Source organism: Lepidochelys kempii, chromosome 10 (assembly GCF_965140285.1).
Source record: "Lepidochelys kempii isolate rLepKem1 chromosome 10, rLepKem1.hap1, whole genome shotgun sequence".
In the NCBI taxonomy this organism is placed as follows: Eukaryota; Metazoa; Chordata; order Testudines; family Cheloniidae; genus Lepidochelys; species Lepidochelys kempii.
Window position 1 is genome coordinate 50,123,408 of NC_136389.1, and position 19,559 is coordinate 50,142,966.

Below are 19,559 nucleotides of genomic sequence, written 5' to 3' on the forward strand. Positions count from 1 at the left end.
TCTGGTGGAGTACCAGAGTCGACGGGAGACCTCTCAGTGGTCGATTTATATTAGACGTGATAAATTGACACCCCCCCCCCGCACCCCCTGCATCGATTGCTGCCAGCCGATCCGGTGGGTAGTGTAGACAAGCCCTGAGAGGGGACATAACAGTTTTCAAGTACATGAAAGGTTGTTAGAAGGAGGAAGGAGAAAATTTGTTCTTCTTAACCACTGAGGATAGGACAAAAAGCAGTGGGTTTAAATTGCAGCAAGGGAGGTTTATGTTGGTCATCAGGAAAAACTTCCTAACTGTCAGGGTGGTTAAGGACTGGAATAAATTGCCTAAGGAGGTTGTGGAATCTCCATCACTGGAGATTTTTAAGAACAGGTTAGACAAACATCTGTCAAGGATGGTCTAGATAATACTTAGTCCTGCCATGAGTGTAGGGGACTGGACTAGACGACCTCTTGAGGTCCCTTCCAGTCCTATGATTCATTGATTTATAGGCCATTCCTGCACACATAGGAGATTTCCATATTTCTTATAAATCAGTTATGTAAAATAGCTTATTTGTTTTGAATCTCCTCCGGATTCTCAAGTATATTCTAGTTTGTGGCATTAAGATACAGTATTTGATTGCAGTTCTACTTTACGGTCCAGTTTTAATAAACTTTAATGTTTCAAGCCATCAGTGATTATAACGTTGCAGATTAGATTTTGCATTTGAAATAAGTCTTGGTCCCTTTCAGCATGGATGTGCAATGTTAAATATGATGCTAGGTTATGTGAAAAAATAAGGAATACTGGGAAGTTTTATTTAAATATGTAATAAAATCAAGAACAAATGTTCTTGTGATAGTATGATTTAAAAGTATACTTTAAAGACCCCTTTAAAATTTGGCAAATATATGCTCTAAGTGATTATACACAAGTTAGGGACTGTTCCTCCTGACATGGGTAATAAATATGGAAAACTTTTTTATTTTCTGGAATTACAGTTTATTTTGAAACAGGTAAAGGTACTATATATTTTAATCCAAAGTACAGATGTGAACTTCAGAATTGGTACTGATTTTCTGAAATGTACATTTATACTTTGTAACAGTTTTTAAAACCAATTTTCTGATGATTGGTTATAATATAGATGAAGAATTACAGACAGCGCCATGATTGTGTTCTAGGGTAATAAATATTATTTCTTGCTTATCTTTCTAGTTTGGTTAGCTATAACATTGAGCCAAGACATAGCATAAAAACCACAATTTGAAAGCCTTAGAGATAGGGTTCAGATGAGCATCCAAAGTCAGATACTTCGCCAAATCTCCTGTATCTGCAGAATTGGAGTAGAAATCTTGTAAGAATGCCTTTTTATTTCCAAACTTTCTGGTTCAAGTTAGGCTGGAAGTAACACACTGGCACTTCAGCTTCTGATCGTAGCCTGAATCCCGAGGGGAATGAAAATGAAAAATAATGGGAGAAAAAAAATTAAACTTTTTCAATTTCCAAAAAAGGGTCAGTTTGGCTTGGGTTTTGGGTGAAGATCCAGTAGTGGGAGCAATGTCAATTTATCTGAACTGGCTAACTCATGCATAATGGAAATAAGCTAACTATGCAGTATATTACATTAGATGGAAAATGTACTTTATGTCAGAAAGGTCAAACATACATATTGGTCAAACATATATATATTCAGGGCCAGATTGTGGCATTTGACAGCCCTCTTTGGTGCTAGTGCATAGTGTATAATCCAGAGATCCTGGTGCACAGGAGAAGTATGCCCTTTGTGTCATACATTGGGAGAATGCTCTGCAGGCACTGCCCACCCTCCAGGCCCAGCCAATTTGTGTGGCTGGGGGGGCCCCATAGCCCACTTCTTCCCTGGCTTTATTTTCATTTTTAGGAGGCAGTTTGTGCACCAAGAGTGTTAGGGAGCAGTCTCTGTGCTTAGGAATATAAGAAATTCAATTGTTGCTGCCTTTCTGCAGCAGATGCAAGACTCTTAATACTTCTCCCTTTCTGCCTTGCTCACCTTGAGAATCTCCAGATACAATATGACCCTAAGGATAAATCCTTAAATAAGTCTTGTCCCATGAAACATTCCATAAAAGAATAACACTCTTCTAATTTTTGTTTTGATTCTTTTAGAGTAAAAGGCCTTTGGGCCAGAAACTCTCCTGTTTCTGGGGTTATGTTTGTTTAGTACATTTTACTTATTGACAATTCTGTTTGAATATACATTGCTATATAAGTAATAGTCCTACCATAAATATTTTTCAAGTTAGTTATTTGCTGGCTCAATCCTCTATCATGACTTTACCAAGTGATTTTAAAATGTCTTTGTTTAAAAGTACATGCATTAATGTGTGTCGCTTTGTCCTTTTCCATAAGGCCCAAACATAAACATGGCCCAACTTTTATGAAATGTGGTATCCTGTGTTTTAGGCACTTTATATGTGTTTCTGTATTTATTTTTGTCCTTCTGTATCAACAATTCATGAATCATTTTATATATTTTTGTTGCAATATAATGTTTTAAATTGCAGTTCTTCAGAATTTGTCACACAGCTATGTAAATAGAGTTTATACACCATAAGCCAAATTTAGGAGTGGCGTACGGTGGCATAAACCATTGCAGAAAGGTGTGGCTGCTGTTCCTGTGTGGGTGCACATGCCTAAATGCATACTTGGAGACCTAGGAAGTACTGAAGTGCTACCTGAACAGGAGGCATAGACTGGACAGTCAAAAGTTGTTTTTTTCATACAGTGAGTCTGTGGAGAAGCTCATATCAGTGGAATTCCTTCAGGGTGCTGGTGCAAACTACAGCTTTAATTTTTCTGCCATCCTTGGCCATAGAAACCTCAACAGAAGGTGGAGGTGGGAAACCTCTGCCTCTTAGAGGATTATTTCTTCTGAAATATAGTCAGCTTAGCTTGTGTTACACCTCCCACTGCCTAGCTGCACTGAATTTGTCCCTAAACATACCTGTAGAAAGGGGATCTATAATTTGTTATTGTGCCCATCACTTCTTTTTTTAGATCTGCATGCTAATTCTCACCATCTCTTCGTTCGTGTTTGGCAGTCAAATATTAGAAAAGCCGAAAGTGAGAATATCAGACTTTTGTCCTCAGTAATGCAACACTGAAAGGGTATATATTAATGAAAAATAAAGACATGCATCCTAAGAAAATTTTGATAAAATATATGTTGAGGATGTTGGCATGTCTTGATTCTTCAGCATAGAAATAAGATGAAGTGCTAGTTATGTAAATTACTCCGATTTCCTCTACTACTATTTCTAATAATTTTAAGTGCATTTGCTATTTTTGTTGATTTCCTGACACTTTTCTAATTCAGAAGATAAATACTATATGTGCTGTAGTTCGATATATTTTTAAAATTTATTTAAATACTTAAAATATCGTTAAAACACTGACTTTCACAGTGAGATTTTTAAATAACATTTAAAGATTTTATTTATTAATATGGGGGAGAGGTAGAAAGAATTGTCTGCTTGTTAAAGGCCCAGCACTACTTACATATTCAAATTCTAGTTCATATAAGGTGCATTTAGATCAGCAAAATTGGACACACAAATCACAACGTAATGTGGCTTTTCAGTGTTGCGTACAACTGTCATTTGCTACTTTGCCTGTTCCAGATGCTCTTTCTTTATCAGTAGTCCCTGCCTTGGCAGCTTTTGCAGGATCCCTTTTCTGGTCAGCTTTAGTTACTGTTAGGACCATGTACATCATGGAGGTAAAGGAGTCTTCTCCAGCTAGTGGAAGATCAGATAGAAGATGCACCCTTTGGGCGGGTTCATCTGTGAAGTCTTCAGTGCCCTCTATTTACTTCCTTGGCACACCAATAGACTCCTCTTAGGAGCCTCAAGTATTAATCCTGTAATGCCTGTCAGGCCAGAAGGCCTACTCCAGATGCAACTTAGTCCATGTGCTATTCAACAACACCAAGCTATTCATGGAAGCCCTACTCAGCCATCAGGAGATGACATTTTATTATCTGTTACTGCTCTTGGTACTGCCACAGCTCAGAACAGCTCTGGTTGTTTAAATTCATGTGAAAATATTATACTTGTATTAATCCTGACTTTGCTTTACCATATCAGTTCAACTTTGACACTTTGTTTTCCTGATGTTGCTTTAAATAGCAATGTTATTCATTAACGTTGTCTTTTTTTCAAAAGCTAGATTGATTGATTATAAATAGAATTATTTCTAATACACAATATAATAATTGAACTTTCACTTCAGTTGACTTGGTCGACACTTAAGAATATAATAATCTTCCTATGCATATGCATAATTCTCTTCAACGCCAATAGGAGACATAAATGAATATCAAAGGTGAATCTACTGTGTATTATGTGTGGACAGTCTTTATTCAGTTTTCAGGTTGATGGGATTTTTTTTGGTTTGGGAGATTTTTTTTGTGGGGGTGATGGGGTTATTGTATCAAATAGTCTCTCAGGAGTAATGGAACGCCATTATGACACAAAATACATTTAACAGCCTACTGTAGGTCAACACCCAGTATTAATCAGCAGTTTTTCTAGATAGTGGCCATTGCCAGTTGTCAGTAAATGCCTGGGTTGCTATCATGTATTGTATGAAGTGACTGTTACTTGGAAAGTTTATTCTCCAGCTGCTGTATTTCACATGAACGAACAAGGGTCAGAATCTGGGTTATGATATGGTTTAATTCATCTGAACTGCATCCTACTTGAATATATAATGTCTCCACATTTTGTAGTACTTACTTCATTTTTTTATAGAGAAGTTTTGTAATTGTATATTATTTGGATTCTAACAGAATCATGTGATTGCATCAAATAATATTAGTAATACCGTAATAACTGTAATATAACTTTTCATATATGAAATAAAAAGTGGGGGAGGGGGGATTGTGTGGAGAAGAATACCTGCCTATGAGAAGTGCCTGATCAGCTGAAAGCCTGATAGCTACTAGATCTGAAATTCACTGGATAGTTGTTCAGTTTCATGCAGCACTTTAGCATCAGAGAAGGCGATATCCAGCAGGCATGTGATTTCTTGGGTGACCTTAACCTCTTCTGGTTTTAGCAGTAATGGTTTTGTCAACTCAGTTTCTCATGCAGTTTGTGGACAAGGCACATCTGCTGCATTTTGGAAAGTTACAAAACTGCCAATGATTGAAAGTCTGAACAGCGGGGAGGGAATTTCTCTGTGGATCAGTTGGTCTGTCTTACTTATTTATGTCTAATTCTTCTAGTCTATGATTTTTTATTGCAATCCTAGTAGAATTCTTTCAGTTTAAGGCATCAGGTCCTGAAATTGCAGCATTTAAAAACATTCTAAAGCTTACACTGCAGGATGATGCAATTTTTAAAATATTTTTTTTACACTTTTGCACATTACAAAGAGAACATGTTGTGGGTCTCTGTTCATGACTCGAGTCATCCTGATAATTTATTAATCCAGTGGGCATTAAAACATCATTATGCTTATTATATAAGGCCCCAATCCATCATTACATTGATTTTATATTTGTTTTATAATTTATGTATTTATTGTAATTATTGGTTGCTTTTCCTCTCTGTCATCCCTTCACCTGTAAATTATGTCAGTTTCGTCTGAAACACTGGGCCAAATGCAGGGGTAGATTACACATTGGTAAGTGGCTGTCAATCTAACAGTCAAAGCTGTTGTAACGTACACCTTGAGGGGTCTGGAAAAAAAAGTTACACCAATTTAGTCTCCATTTAGATGTATATAGATTTCTTTGTCATCGCCTTGTCCCTTATGCTTTTATTTTCTTCCTTCCTTCCTTCGGAAGGGTGGGACAAAGGGGTTAGGGGTGATGATGGTTTTTGGATCCTTATGTGAAGTTAGTGCCTACCTTTGTAGGTATTGTCTGCCATAGGGAATTTTGCAAAACAAATCCCCAATGGAGCCCTAGTGTAAACAAACGTTCAGTGGCTTCCAAAGCTTTTGATGAATCAGTGTTAATATTAGTGGAAAATTCTGTGCAAAAATCCCTTTTGTAGACACCTCTTCAGTTACCTTCAAAATCTAAAAAAGAAAAGGAGTACTTGTGGCACCTTAGAGACTAACCAATTTATTTGTTATTTATTTATTTATTAGTCTCTAAGGTGCCACAAGTACTCCTTTTCTTTTTGCGAATACAGACTAACGCGGCTGTTACTCTGAAACCCTTCAAAATCTAAGAGGGAACATAACTTGTACTCACAGCTATAAAAAAAAAACCACAAAGAAAATTAACTGAAAAGAATACCACAATAAAATTGAATAGATAAATCTAAACCTTGCAACTTAAGACCTAGATAATAAAACATGAAAATACAATACCTCAAATACAATTACAAAATTGCTAAATGTGTAAATTGCAAAATTATATAAGTGCATACCCAAAAAGAAAAAATACCAAACTTACTAATATTTTTAAAATTTGTTTAAATGAAAAAGGTAGTCGGGTGTGTGTGTGTGTGTTTGTTTTTTCAAAAAAAATCAGATCTAACGTTTTAAAACAATCTTCTTATCCCATCATAAGACCAGTCCTCAACCTCTCACTCAAGCTATTCCACTTGCGCAACCCATCAATTTTATTGAGCATTGCCAAAGTAAGGAAGTCAGGATCAAGCCCAGAGATTTTATAACAGATTATTTTTAAAAAACAGTATGTAATTTTACTATAATCTCTTGATTTTCCTCTTGTGAAAATCTGTGATTTTTGTGATCTGTTTGTTTGTGATTAATTTCCAAAATGGCCAGAGGACTGAAAGTGAGGGAAACTTTCATCATTTCCTTCTTATGAAGAATTCAGTCATAATAAGTATGCTGAAGCCTTTCTGTTTATTCCCAGGGTGTGGACATCAAAACTATTATGTAATGTGATCTTGAAGAGCACTGAGAGTAGTGGCATACAAATGAAAACACTTTGCGATACAGTATACCTTACATTTTTTTAAAATCATCTGTTCCTACCATAACTTTGGTAAAATTGTATAAAAGTCCTTAGAAAGAAACAGGAGTGTTTCTAGTCTATTGAGTTGTTGAACAGACACTAACAAAAGAATATTGAGTAAAAAAGTGTATTGGCCAGATTTAAAGTAAAACAGAGTTGATTGATTTCAATAGGATTACTTGCAGAATAAGATACTAAGTGTGTGTAAGGAAGGCAGAACCTGACCATAATGTTTGTAGAATGTTTCAGTCTTTTGTTCGGGGTGGGAAATGGTAATTATTTTTACTTATTTATAGCCCTTGTTTCCAGATCGCATTGGTACTTTTGAGAATGCGTGCAGATAGAATTCACATCAGTGACATTAAAATTATAAAACAGGTAGCAACATCAAATTTTAAGTAGATGTGAACACCAATCTTAATAGCATAAGATTTCATTTGAAAATATTTTTAACATAATCACAGAATTTATACTGGCTTGATTCTGCAAAGGGCTGGAGATTTATTGATGCACCAGGATCTTGGGGCACTCATCATCTCTCCGTTGCAGAATCCGCCCTGTAGTCCTTTATACCCTTGTATTGCTGTAGAAAACATATATTAATCCTCACAACGCCCATGTAAGATAGGTAGGTAAGTAAGTATATCTCTTATTACATCTAACATTTACTTAAAGAAGTGTTTTTGGCAAGAAGTAAATAAAATTCCAAACAATTACCATGTATTGTCTTGATTAGAGATCAAACTGTGGGACTCCATAATGTAAATATTGATTGCTAAAGTAAAAACTTTAAGATTAGTCCAATTTACTTGTTAAGTACAGTACTGTGTAGGGCCCAATCTTTCAAACACACACACACACACGCTGATAAGCATAGGTGTTTGAAAGATTGGGCCCTATGCAGTACTTAGCAAGTAAATTGGGGAGGGGGCGGGTGTATATATATCTCTCTATCATCCCGTTGACTTCAGTGGAATACTCATACAACTAAAGTTACATGCCTAATTGTTTTCAGGATTGCAGACTTAATATGATTTAGTGTGGTTATGTGGACTTTAAAATTACATTGTTTCATACAAATATTACAAGTTTGGCAGGACCTTAGAGGAAATATTCTTATTCTGTTCTGAAGCATGATATAACTGCTGCTGGGTCACAGAGTATTGTTATTCAATACTATCTGAGCTATTAGTTGTACTTGTTTCACACCTGAAAGGTGCTAAATCTGCCTAATGCAATAATCCTACACTTTGATCTGTACCTTCAAGAAGTGACAGTTATTTGTGACACAAGCTGTTATTACTCTAGTTTTATTTTAATCAGCTGTAAGGATGAAGTTTGATATTAATCCAGACTGCCACAATTGAAAGTTGAGAACTCTGAGAAACATACTCTGCTAAGGTGCTTGAGTTCATTTGTACAGCATGTTTTGTAGCCATCCCATGTTGTGCTATTGACAGCTGAGACCTTTTTTGGCCCTCACAAGATGATAAATGAATAAGCTTGTTGAACTCTGTAGTTCTCTTTGAGTCATCTATTAAGCTATAGATTAGATCAGGAAAGAGACATTAGACCCTGCAAAGGCGATACAAGGCTTTGTCTCATTCATCATTCCCACCTATCAGAAATCTGTGTTTGTAATTGTCATTGAGTGGCATGGGGACAGGTGGTTTACTCTCATTTTATATCTGAATGAAGATTGCCTGATCTTTTATTTTATTTGCTGTCTGTTTCAAAATAGAGAATTAGCTTCATTTTGCTCCTACTGTCACTTTTATGGGTACAAGTAAATTGATTGTAGGTCTGATAAACACACGAATCAGTTCCACACCTGTAGAGTCATAAGTTAGAAAAGTTTAATCTTTCAAATAATTTTTAAAACCTCATGAATAACAGAAGATATAATTGTCTTGCCACTGTGACTTGTATGAGATGGCGTAATTAGAAGAAATTATGATAGTAAAATATATTAATTAACAGTTTTAAAAGTTGAGATATCCTACTAAAATTGTTATAATTCTCATTGTTGTTTATTTTATTAATCAAACACCCAAGAATGTGCCAGGCACTGGATGTCTCCATGTCTAATGTGGCAAAACAGCAATATACCAAGTAAGATCCTTAGTTTTCTTAAAATGAAAAAAATTGACATCAGCAAGCCATGGGGCCATAGAGACGCATTGATGAGACTTGTGGCCACAGAGTTGGTTCAACACTGATGGCAGGCTTCTCCCTGTATATGATGCTTATGCCTTCTGAACACTAGCAGAAGCTGAAGGATCTTAAGTCACCTTTCCTTTCACCACAACAGTCAGGAACTGACTAGAAGGGCAGTGGGTGTGAGAGTTTGATACACAGCACTGGAGACTGACTCCTGCTCCACCCTTCTATTGCTTCCCTTCAAGACCAAGTCATCAGGAGTTTGAGGAGTTTTGCCACTCTTGTGCTAGGGAACTGAGACTCAAGAGGGCAAATCCTATCGAAACATCCTCAGGGAAGCAGAGTTGCAGGCCACTGGTTTTTCCCTTTTCAGGGATGTTTACAGGGGTATAGCTAAAATTAATAGGGTGAAATTTAGGAAAAGAATATTCAAGCTTGAAAATCAGGGGAAACATCCAAATAATGAGACCTGTTAGTGAGTGGAATATTATACTGTAGGGAAGTGACAGAAATCATATTGCTTGTATAATCAAGAATGACAAAGCACTGAAAAATATATATAACCCTAAATATATTAATTTTTCTTTTGTTAAATGTATGTACCATAATATACACAGGATGAGCAGTATGACCAGCTTAACATTGCATTACTTACCTTTTAGAATTTCCTGAGACTGGTGTGCTTGATTTCTTACTCATAATATTGGTTTAATATTCACTTTGCATACATATGATTTAAGATAGAAACTTCAAGCCTTATTTTGATTTTGCTAGGCTAGATTGTACTGTAATGTTTTACAAAAATTAAACAGCCTTTTTCCAGGAAATGTCACAAAGATTTATTTAGTTTTTAACAGGCATACATTTTTCCTGAACAAGTAAGAGAAAATATGATCCGTTGTTTTCTGGAAAATACTATCTGTATTGCTATAGAATTAGGCACAGAATGTTTTTTCCTCTAGTTGTTTTTATTTATTAGTTTCAATTTTATTTATTTTTATTTCAGTTTTTAATGACATTTTAAAAAAGGACAGGACATCTTCTGATTATGATTCTGATAATTTTCAAGGTTTAATAATAAGTAAGCAGTTTCTCATTTATTTTATCCTTCAAAATGTGTACAGTACCATACAAGAAGCAAAAAATAGAGAAGCCTTACTATATTAATAAATGTAATACAAATAATATAGAAACTGAAATTGATGCATCTAGTTAATTTCATCTTCCTCCTTGCCTTAGACTGATTAGCTCAAATTAAATTTTGCTTTAATCAGCTCAAGCAGGTACGATGCAATATGGGGATCTGAGATTTCTAGTAGTTGCAATAAAAATACTTTTGAGTGACTTCTGGAGCGTATGAATATATATTTTAATCACATTTTGAAGCAGAAGTAGATCTAGAATTATACAAATAATTGGGTCACATGTTACTGATAATAGAATTTGTTTTTACTTTTTTCTTTTTAAAAAATAACCTAGGAAATTACATTAAAAATTACATTAAAGAGTTATCATTTTGGTTGCAAAAGCCAAATTTTTGAAAGTTAGGAAATGATAGTTTATGATTGTCTTTGCAACCTTAATTCAGCCCCCTTGTGCATCTGTATTATGATGCATGCTTTAATTTACATGATCAAATACTATTTTTTTCTACAAGACCTTATTAAATACAGAAGATAAATGCAGAATTCCTCATAACTTAAGCTAAACCAGTTTAAGGCACTCGTCAACTGAAATAAGAGTGACCAGTCAGGGGCGTTGCACTGATTTAAGTAAATCAGTTTTTAAACCAATTTCGTTAAATCAGTACAGTTTTCTCATGTTGACAAGCCCAAAGACATTCTGGAAGAATCAAAAGAAGGTATTATCTCAGATGATGTTATTCAGCAATGGAAATTTAAATTAAGGTCATATTTATAAATGGCAGAGGATCTGTGTGATGGGGTTTCCTTCTTAATGTATGAAAATCCAGTTTGAATTGTTACTGATTTCCACATGTCCTTTTGAAGGTGGCAGATCTTGTGTATATGCACACACTATGGTTTTCAAAGAAAGCTATTGGTGCTTGTAGTGGGGTGGTCACCCTGCTCCTGCCCTGAAGGGGTTAAAACAGCTCTGGGAGAGGACTTCCCTGGGCAGCCAATAGTAAAAGCAGCCCTGAAGAGGGCTGTGGCTGGAAATAAGGGGACTGAGAATAGCTGGGGGAAGCTGATTGTGTAGCTCAATCAGGGCCCAGCTAGCCCTTATAAGAGAGCTGTGGGCCAGAAGCAAAGGAGTCTCACTCTAGCCCTGGAGTGGGAAGGGCTAGCTGCCTGGGAGTAAACTACCTGAGCTGGAGCAGTCCTGGGGAATAGGGCAAGGGAGCTGGAGAGCTCCAGCTTGGTAAACCCCCAGGCTGCAGGCCTTAATGAAGGCCTATGAAAAGGTACTGGGGCTGTAGAGGGGCGGCCTGAGGATAGGCAAAGGCAGCAGGTCCTAACCCCTTGCCAATGATGAGTGGCAATTGCAGACTGCAGTCTGCCCCAGTGAGTGGGGGCTAGATGGTGACTGGCAGTAGCCACTGAGGCAAGGTCAGTTTAGAGGGTTGGGGATTCCCCTGGGAGGGGAGACCCAGAGCGTGGGGGTACTGCTGGGGCAGAACCCCGAGGTAAAGGGGCAGCAGGGTCCAGAAGGGACACGGGGGCCAGTGGCAGGTGAGACACTGGCCTGCAGAGGGTGCGCCGAAGGCTGGAAAGAGCTAATTCCCGGATGACCAGCAGGAGGCGCTGTGCTGGTGAGTTGTCACTTCACTACAGTGCTCAATGGACAATTCTTACAAAACTGGGAACACTTGCAATAGAACTGCTATGCTCAACCTATTATTCCCATTCCCTGGACCACGCTATTCATAAGATGTTCTGTACAGCAATTAAAATAACCTTCTGGATTGTGTGAATTACTTAAAATAAACATTTTGCTTTTTTTATTGTTAAAGCAAAATATGTGTTATGATATTTACTTTTCATGCATGACATTTGATAAAAACTGAGCTATCTCACAATGAGGCTGCTCTTAGGAGGAAAACTGTAGCTTACAGGGTGACTGGAGTTGTTTCACTGAAATGCACATTTGAGTATGAAAGACAAATAACATTCCTTTCAATAAATTATAACTCTGTAAATGGTGAATATTTTCTCACCATTTAAACAAAATTAACAAAGTTTAGAATAATTTGGTAAAGTGTTGAGGTCTTAAACCTTAGCATGAATTATTTCATTTAATACAGTGAATTATGTTGGTAGGCCAGAGCTTTGATCTTATGTGGCCAGAAAAGTTAATTCAGAGAAGAAGAAGGTTGTCAGCTTTGATGAGATCATATCTGCATTGGTATCAGGTTTTTAAATTGTTGGACAAAATAATTACCCATTCCCTTTTTCCTGGAGAGACACACCCTTATCTTCCCCTCCATGCCAGAACTATTAATTCTCCAGTGGTTGGTTCAGTTACATTTCTGGATCCTTTTTGCTGCTGGAGGAAAGTATATGGGTTAGAACACAATGAAGATTTGAGCCCCATAAATGCAACTGGACTCAGAGGGAGATACAAAAACTCTAAAATGAACTAAACTAGATTTTCTGTACATAAAAAATGCCACAGTTGGGGGAAAGAAGGAAATACATCTTTTATCCATAGCCACCAATGATGTTGTGAAGTGTTGAATTAAACATGGGTTAACAGGAACTGTAGAAATGTTATGAATTATTTTTCAGATTGACATCTGTCCTGTGTACACGCAAATGGTAGTAAATGAGTATAAGGTACACTGTTACTCCCCTCCACCCACCACCCATACCTTGGCTCCACCTTTCAACATGCTAGTCAGTGCACTGAGGACATTTACTGTACCAGCTCTAATGCTGGCACAGCATATGTCTCTTCTGAAGCAGGGAGAACGGTGAGGCAGATGGTGACTCAGAATCTGCTTCAGGTCTGCTCCTGGAGCAGTGTAACTACGCACCACCCATAACTGGAGTTTGTGGCAAACCCATAATTGGCCGCTTTATATTTATAGGGTATGTTCTTGAGGTACTTTAAAGGCTGATTTTTTTTATTATATGTTAACCTTTTTGGAATAATTTTGCTCTCCCTCACAGCACCAAAAATTTTGGAGTTGGGATTAATTTTATTAAATGGTGTGTAGAAAACAGGTTTTTTTATTTTTCTAACTGGACTTGTTCTGATATGTATTTCACTTTCTATATTTGCAATTTTTTTTCAAACGTTTTAGGTATGTACATTTATAAGAAGTTTTAAAAGGCTTTCAGTAAAAAAAAAAAAAAAGTGAAAAATGCCACAAATTTAATTGAAAATATTAACTCAGTTGAATATGCAATCATGAAATATAATAAAACTTATTTTAATGTGGGACCATAAGAATTGAAATATCAAATCACACCAGTGGTCCATCTGACTCAGTATTCCCTCTGATGGTGGCCAATGCAAGATGCTTGCAAAGAAAGTTCAAGAAAAACCCTGCAAATAGAGAGAGCCCAATCCAAAGCCCATTGAAGTCAAAGGAAGGACTCCCATTTACTTCACTAGGTTTTGGATTAGAGCCTAATGGAATAACTTGCTCCTAAGGAAAATTTCTATGTAATCCCCATCAGTTAGTGATTGGCTTATGTCCTGAAGTGTTTATATTCCTTCCAAACTTTTTTCCTGAATATTTGATGTTTATACTCAAATATGATAAGATGTTTCCCAGCCAGTAATAGTTTACACATAAAAATACAAGTACGTCTTTAGGTTATATTAGAATTATACAGGAAGGATCTGTACGCATGATAGAGCAAGGGTGGTCTGGGGTTCAATAGTTAAGTTTCAGAGAGCATGATTGAGCATTGGGAAAACTTAGAAATCTAGGGAATAGGTTTTATTTGTTTTGTTAGAGAAAGATTAAGGAGTAGTTGGCCTGGGAGAAAAAATGCATATTGAGAGGGGCTATGAAGAGAATCAATTAAGCAAGAAGGGTGGGAGAAGGATCTGCTACTGACTGTGAACACACAAGTTGGGACAAAAAGAAATCAAGGATCAGGCAAATGAAGGAAAAAGATTGGAGAATAGAAAGAGATGAGGTTGGGGAGAAAGAAGAGATATCAAAAAGAAAATCTTCCATGGAAGACAACAAAAAGAGATTTTATAGTATACTCTGAAACGGACAGAAGGCTTGGGAAAATTTGCTGATGGGTTAATGTTTCTGGGAAAGGGTGAGGTGAGAAGAGACCCAATTTTTGACGTATCAAATTCAGAAAGAAAATGACCAAGGAAAGGTGACATTAAGAAGATAAGAAGGCCCGAGGCTGAATGACTCATGTTTTGAGGGTTAAATACATTAAGAGATAATTCATTCCTGCTGGAGAAGAGACAGCTGTACCCCACTGGCAGTGACCTGTGGAAGACAGTTAGCAGTGTTTGCACCACTGCGATCCCTGGGCAGCCTTAACTAACTGTGAACAATCCCACTTACAGAAACTGCATAAGGCATTCAGCACATTCTCTGATTGACCTGGACGTGCCCCATCCTGGCCAATCCTGATAAGTTTTGGACCTACACTGGCCAGGATCATAGACAGAGCAGGGGTTGCAGACACTTCTGTGCCATTGCTGCCCCATTCTAAGTAGATTTTCCAATACTACGGTCCCTGCCACCACAAGATATGCAGAGAACCCCAGTGATTATCCCACGGCTGAATCTGTTCCTAAATCTTCTGTCTGAACCTCAAAATGCACCTTAGGTATGTGGAAATGTTAATATCTTTTATTGGTTACAAAATTACCAATTATTTATTTTAGTGATATATTGACAGATATCCATAACAGATGCATTATGGTTGTTTTCGTAGTGGCTAAGATTTTGCTACGAGCAACATATTTTTATTGCTTTATTTTGTTTTTTGCTGCGTCTTTATTGGCTTTCCACCCAAAAATAAAATAATTAAATAACATTTTTGGTTAATTGAGAGTGGTATAACCAGTCTTCACTAGTTGCTATAAGAAATTTAAAACAAACTTCTTTTTCACTGGTTCATAGAAACATTCATGGATTAAATGTCCCATTACCATTATTAGTTAGCTAGAAAGAAAGAAATTCTGGTTTTGCCAAATATAGGCCCTGATCCTGTAAACATTGAAGCATGTGCTTAATTTTAAGTGTGTGAGGAGTCCTGTTGAAGATAATGTAATAATTACAACCAGGTAAGTCAGTGCTGTAAGTGTTTGCAGCATCAACATCATATATGGCTATGTATTTTTCTTGTCATTTAAATTAAGTACTGTGTGTTTTGATTGCTTTTAACTTATTTTCTTGAGCTAATGTTTACTTGTTCATTGAGTTTGATCTGACCAAAAGGTATGTCTGTGTGTCTTGGGTTTGTAATTATCAGGAAGTGTTTCCAGAAATATTCAGTCATATTACTGGTTTATAAAAGGACAGGTGGCATTGAAAAGATATAAACAAAAGTTTATACATAAACGTTTGTTTCTTCATTTTCTCAACCTTTTTAAAAATATTTATCTTTGATGTTCTTTTGATGCAGAATCTTATTTTTCTCACATGCTATAAAAATGAAATACCATTACTTTAAAATATTATTTCAATGTCTTATGCAGGAGCACCTGTCATTGAAGAAGTACATTGTTGATATTGTGATTGAAAGCTCTGTTCCAGCAGAACCTTTAAAAGATGGAGAGGAGAAGCAAAAAACAAAAAAGAAGGCAAAGAAGTTGAAGGCACGGATGAACTCCAGGTAATGCTAATATTGTTTTAGCTTTTCTCTAAACTTAATCTTTTGTCCTTTAACAGGAATGCTATGGAACACTGAAAAAAAGTGTAAAGTTATTTGCTTCAGAAATGTCTTGAAAATAACACTGATGAGCCTAATTTATAGCCACTTTCTCTGATTGAGAAAGAAAACTGAATATCGATCTGGAGCCCTTGCTTTCACCTGTTAAGAGCTTTTCTCATAATTGGATGCCAGTGCCCTGCCAAAACTGTAGTCTCTTCCAGAATACAATAGTATGTTTAAGTATGTGTAAACCATGCCTATTTTTCTTCTTAGCTATTGATTTTTAAATGAAGTATCAAAGAAAATCAATAGTAATCAACAAATAGAAGCCATCCTGCTGTAGTGTCAAATCCCATGGCTGGATTTAATCAATTTTGTTGCCTGTCACAACAAGAAAAAGTTAGAAATATCTTAAAATGGAAAGTGAGTTGTCAGACCTGTAGTTTGTCATTAGCCTAAAAAGTGACATCTGCAGATCAGAATGATGTGCAGGGCATCATTATATCATGAACTGTGGTGTCTGTCTTATAGCTGAAATGTCCCCAACTGAGGTTAGCACAACTTCAATAGAATATCATAATTTGGATTTCCTTTTTAAAACAAACTTTACATTTACCTTTTAAAAAAAATTCTAAGCATTCATTAACATATTTTTTCTTATTTTTAATTTTGCTAAGAAAGTTATTTGAATAGATTTGTTAAAACAATAGTTTAAATAAAATAATAGTTCATTAATATGGCTACGATGCAATAATGGTAACTGAAATCTTGCACAGATACACTTATTCTGTGTTTTACCATCTTGTTGCCTCAAGTTCTTTCCTTCCCCTTTTTCTTTTTTGTCATTGGCATCTTATATATGATCACCAAATTAGAGTTTACTGTTTTACAAGATGAGTGTATTGAAAGTACAGTGTCTACTTTCCTTCAGAGTTTCTGATTGCTGGGGTAGGGAGTTGTTCATATTGCTGATTTACTGTACTCATGGAGTCCAATTGTATATTCCTTTCTCAAGTAAAAGTTCCAGTGAATTCACTGAAAAATTTGCCAAAGTCAGGAAAACAGGATCAAGCCAATTGTTTGTTGTTGGCATCAATAACTGAAATATTCTGTCAGTATATCTTGAATTCTAATGTGTCACATGAGTCAGCATATTTGAAAAATATTACCAGTATTTATAATTACATCACTAATAGTAATGTGGTATGATTTTACAGATTTCATTTAATAGGATACTGAAATATGCACTGAAAGCTTCAAAATCTAAAAAAATAGAAATATATGAAAAGCAAGATAATTAATATTTTTAGTTTCAAGGAGTAGCCAAATAATTTTCTGTTATTTTAGGTCATTAACCTCGAAAAGAAAAGATAATTGTGAATTTGTATTGAACATTTAACCATAAATTCTTAAATGTAGCCATAAGAGGCTCAGCAAAAATATAATATGTGGTTCAGTCCAATAGTAGAACAGAACAAAGATTGTCCCATAAAATTTAAAGCAAAAGCAAAGCCTTAGTAAAATACTTTGCTTATACTCCATTTGGCAAATTAATTTTAACTGTACAGATACTGCTTTACTTTTAGGCTTACCAGTTGGCACCTTAATAAGCCACTGTAATATTGGTAAACACTACCTGGATACTCTCATGAAATCTCATTATTGATGTGGGGGAGAAGGGTTTCCCATATTCAGAACACAAAAGTGGGCTTTATTAGACTAGATGATTAATGGAGGAGGAAGCAGGAGTCTCAGTGTTGTGAAATACTTTATGAAATGAGTTATGTGATGTCTACCACATTTTTGTCAAACAATAATCCAGTTCTAAGACCACCAAACAGTTGGGAGTCACTATTCAAAACCAGCTCAGAACTTATCTGAAATGTAGATTTGAAGGCCTTATTAACTAATTGGGGAGGGGGACTGGGTGGGAAATGAGGCACATGGGACAGGAATAATTCATTTAGAATTTCCCAGGAAGTCTTAAGTTGAGTTATCTATGTACCTTATTTCATCATGGTCATGGGAAACTTCCCCTAGGTTTGTAAACTTGGCAATTATGAATGTATTTCAGTTGTTATAAAATTATAAGATTTTAAATTTGAGATGAAGCTAGTAACTGCACTAAAATAGGTTTGTGTTGCTTTCATGAGATGCTAGATCTTAAATCAGAATATGAAAGCAACCAAGAGCAAAGGTGAATGAAAGGACAAATTGTGATCAATGGGTTATTAGTTCTGTGTAAAAGTTTTGTTGGTCTATTAATAATATTTATAACCCTAAGCCATTAAACTGGTGCTGTAATAACAGTTGATATATATCTAGGTAAATTATCCCAGTTTAATATGTATGTGATGCTATCAAAGGAATGCTTGTGTGTGTGCATGTCAGATTGATGGTCAGTGAAAACTAAATAATAAACTCTGACAATACACCTGAAGAAACTAATGAAAGAATCTGTTTTGTAGTTTCTCATTTACAATTTGTTTAAAACCTTCCTTTCACAAAAAATTGTTGTGGTGCATATTTTAAGTGAATAATTTTTGGTTTACTTTTCTGGGCTATACTCCAAGTTAGAATGCCTTTGTACTGGATAAGAGACAGGAAACAAAAAGTGAGAATAAATGGTCAGTTTTCATCATGGAAAAAGGTTAACAATGGGATGACTCAAGGTTCCTTATCAGGTCCAGTCATGTTTAATATATTTATTAATGATCTGGAAAGTGGGGGGGGTGAATAACGAGGTAGAAAACCTTTCAGGTGGCACAAATGATATATCTACATTACAATAAAAAAACCCTGGCACTGAGTCTCAGAGCCCATGTCAATTGACTCAAGTTTCCAAGACTAAAAATTGCGGTGTAGATGCTTGGGCTGGAGCCCAGGCTCTGAGACCCTGCCCCTCACTGGGTTTCAGAGTCTGAGCCCAAACATTTACACTGCTATTTTTGCCCCTCAATATGAGTCCTGTGCACCCAAGTCAGTTGACCTGAGCCCTGAGACTCACTGCTGCAGGTCTTTTTTTTGTTGTGTAGACGTACCCTAAGTGCTTTAGGTTAGTCAAGTCCAGGGAAGACTGGGAAGAACTTCGGAGGAACTTAACTAAGCAAGGTGAATGGGCAAATGAAGTTCACAGTAGATAAATGCAAAGTAGTGATCATTGGAGGGAAAAAATGAACTATTCATATACCTTACAGAGTTCTAAATTAGCTGTGTCTACTCAACAAAGAGACGTGAGCATTACTGACAGTTCAATGAAGACCTCTGCTCATTGTGCAGATACAGTCAAAAAAGCAAAGAAAATGTTAAGATCTGAAAGGATTGTAATGGAGAATAATATGGCAAATATTACAATCATATCAATGATATGCCGTCATCTGGAACCTTGTGTGTTGCACTGGTGGTCACATTGCAAAAAAGAATATTACATAATTGGTGGGGTTTATGGGGGAAGCAGTTCAGAGTAGCGTGATGAGAATGATTGGGGCATGAAAAAGATGTTGTATGAAGAGAAATGGAAAAGATTAGGATTATTTGCTTTACAAAGGAGATAAATAAAAGGGGACATGATAAAAGTATATAAAATGATTAATAGTATGAAGAAGGTAGATTG

At 36.1% G+C, this 19,559-nt stretch overlaps 1 protein-coding gene across 6 annotated transcripts in view; it reads left to right on the forward strand.

The window, feature by feature from the left end:
• Positions 1 to 19,559, forward strand: part of SCAPER (S-phase cyclin A associated protein in the ER) — a 345,099-nt gene that overhangs the window by 162,071 nt on the left and 163,469 nt on the right. For all 6 annotated transcript variants that reach the window (XM_073303508.2, XM_073303509.2, XM_073303513.2 and 3 more), the window contains one exon: positions 15,771 to 15,907. In XM_073303508.2, the coding sequence (XP_073159609.1) occupies positions 15,771 to 15,907 (137 nt within the window). The remainder of the gene's footprint in view (positions 1 to 15,770; positions 15,908 to 19,559) is intronic.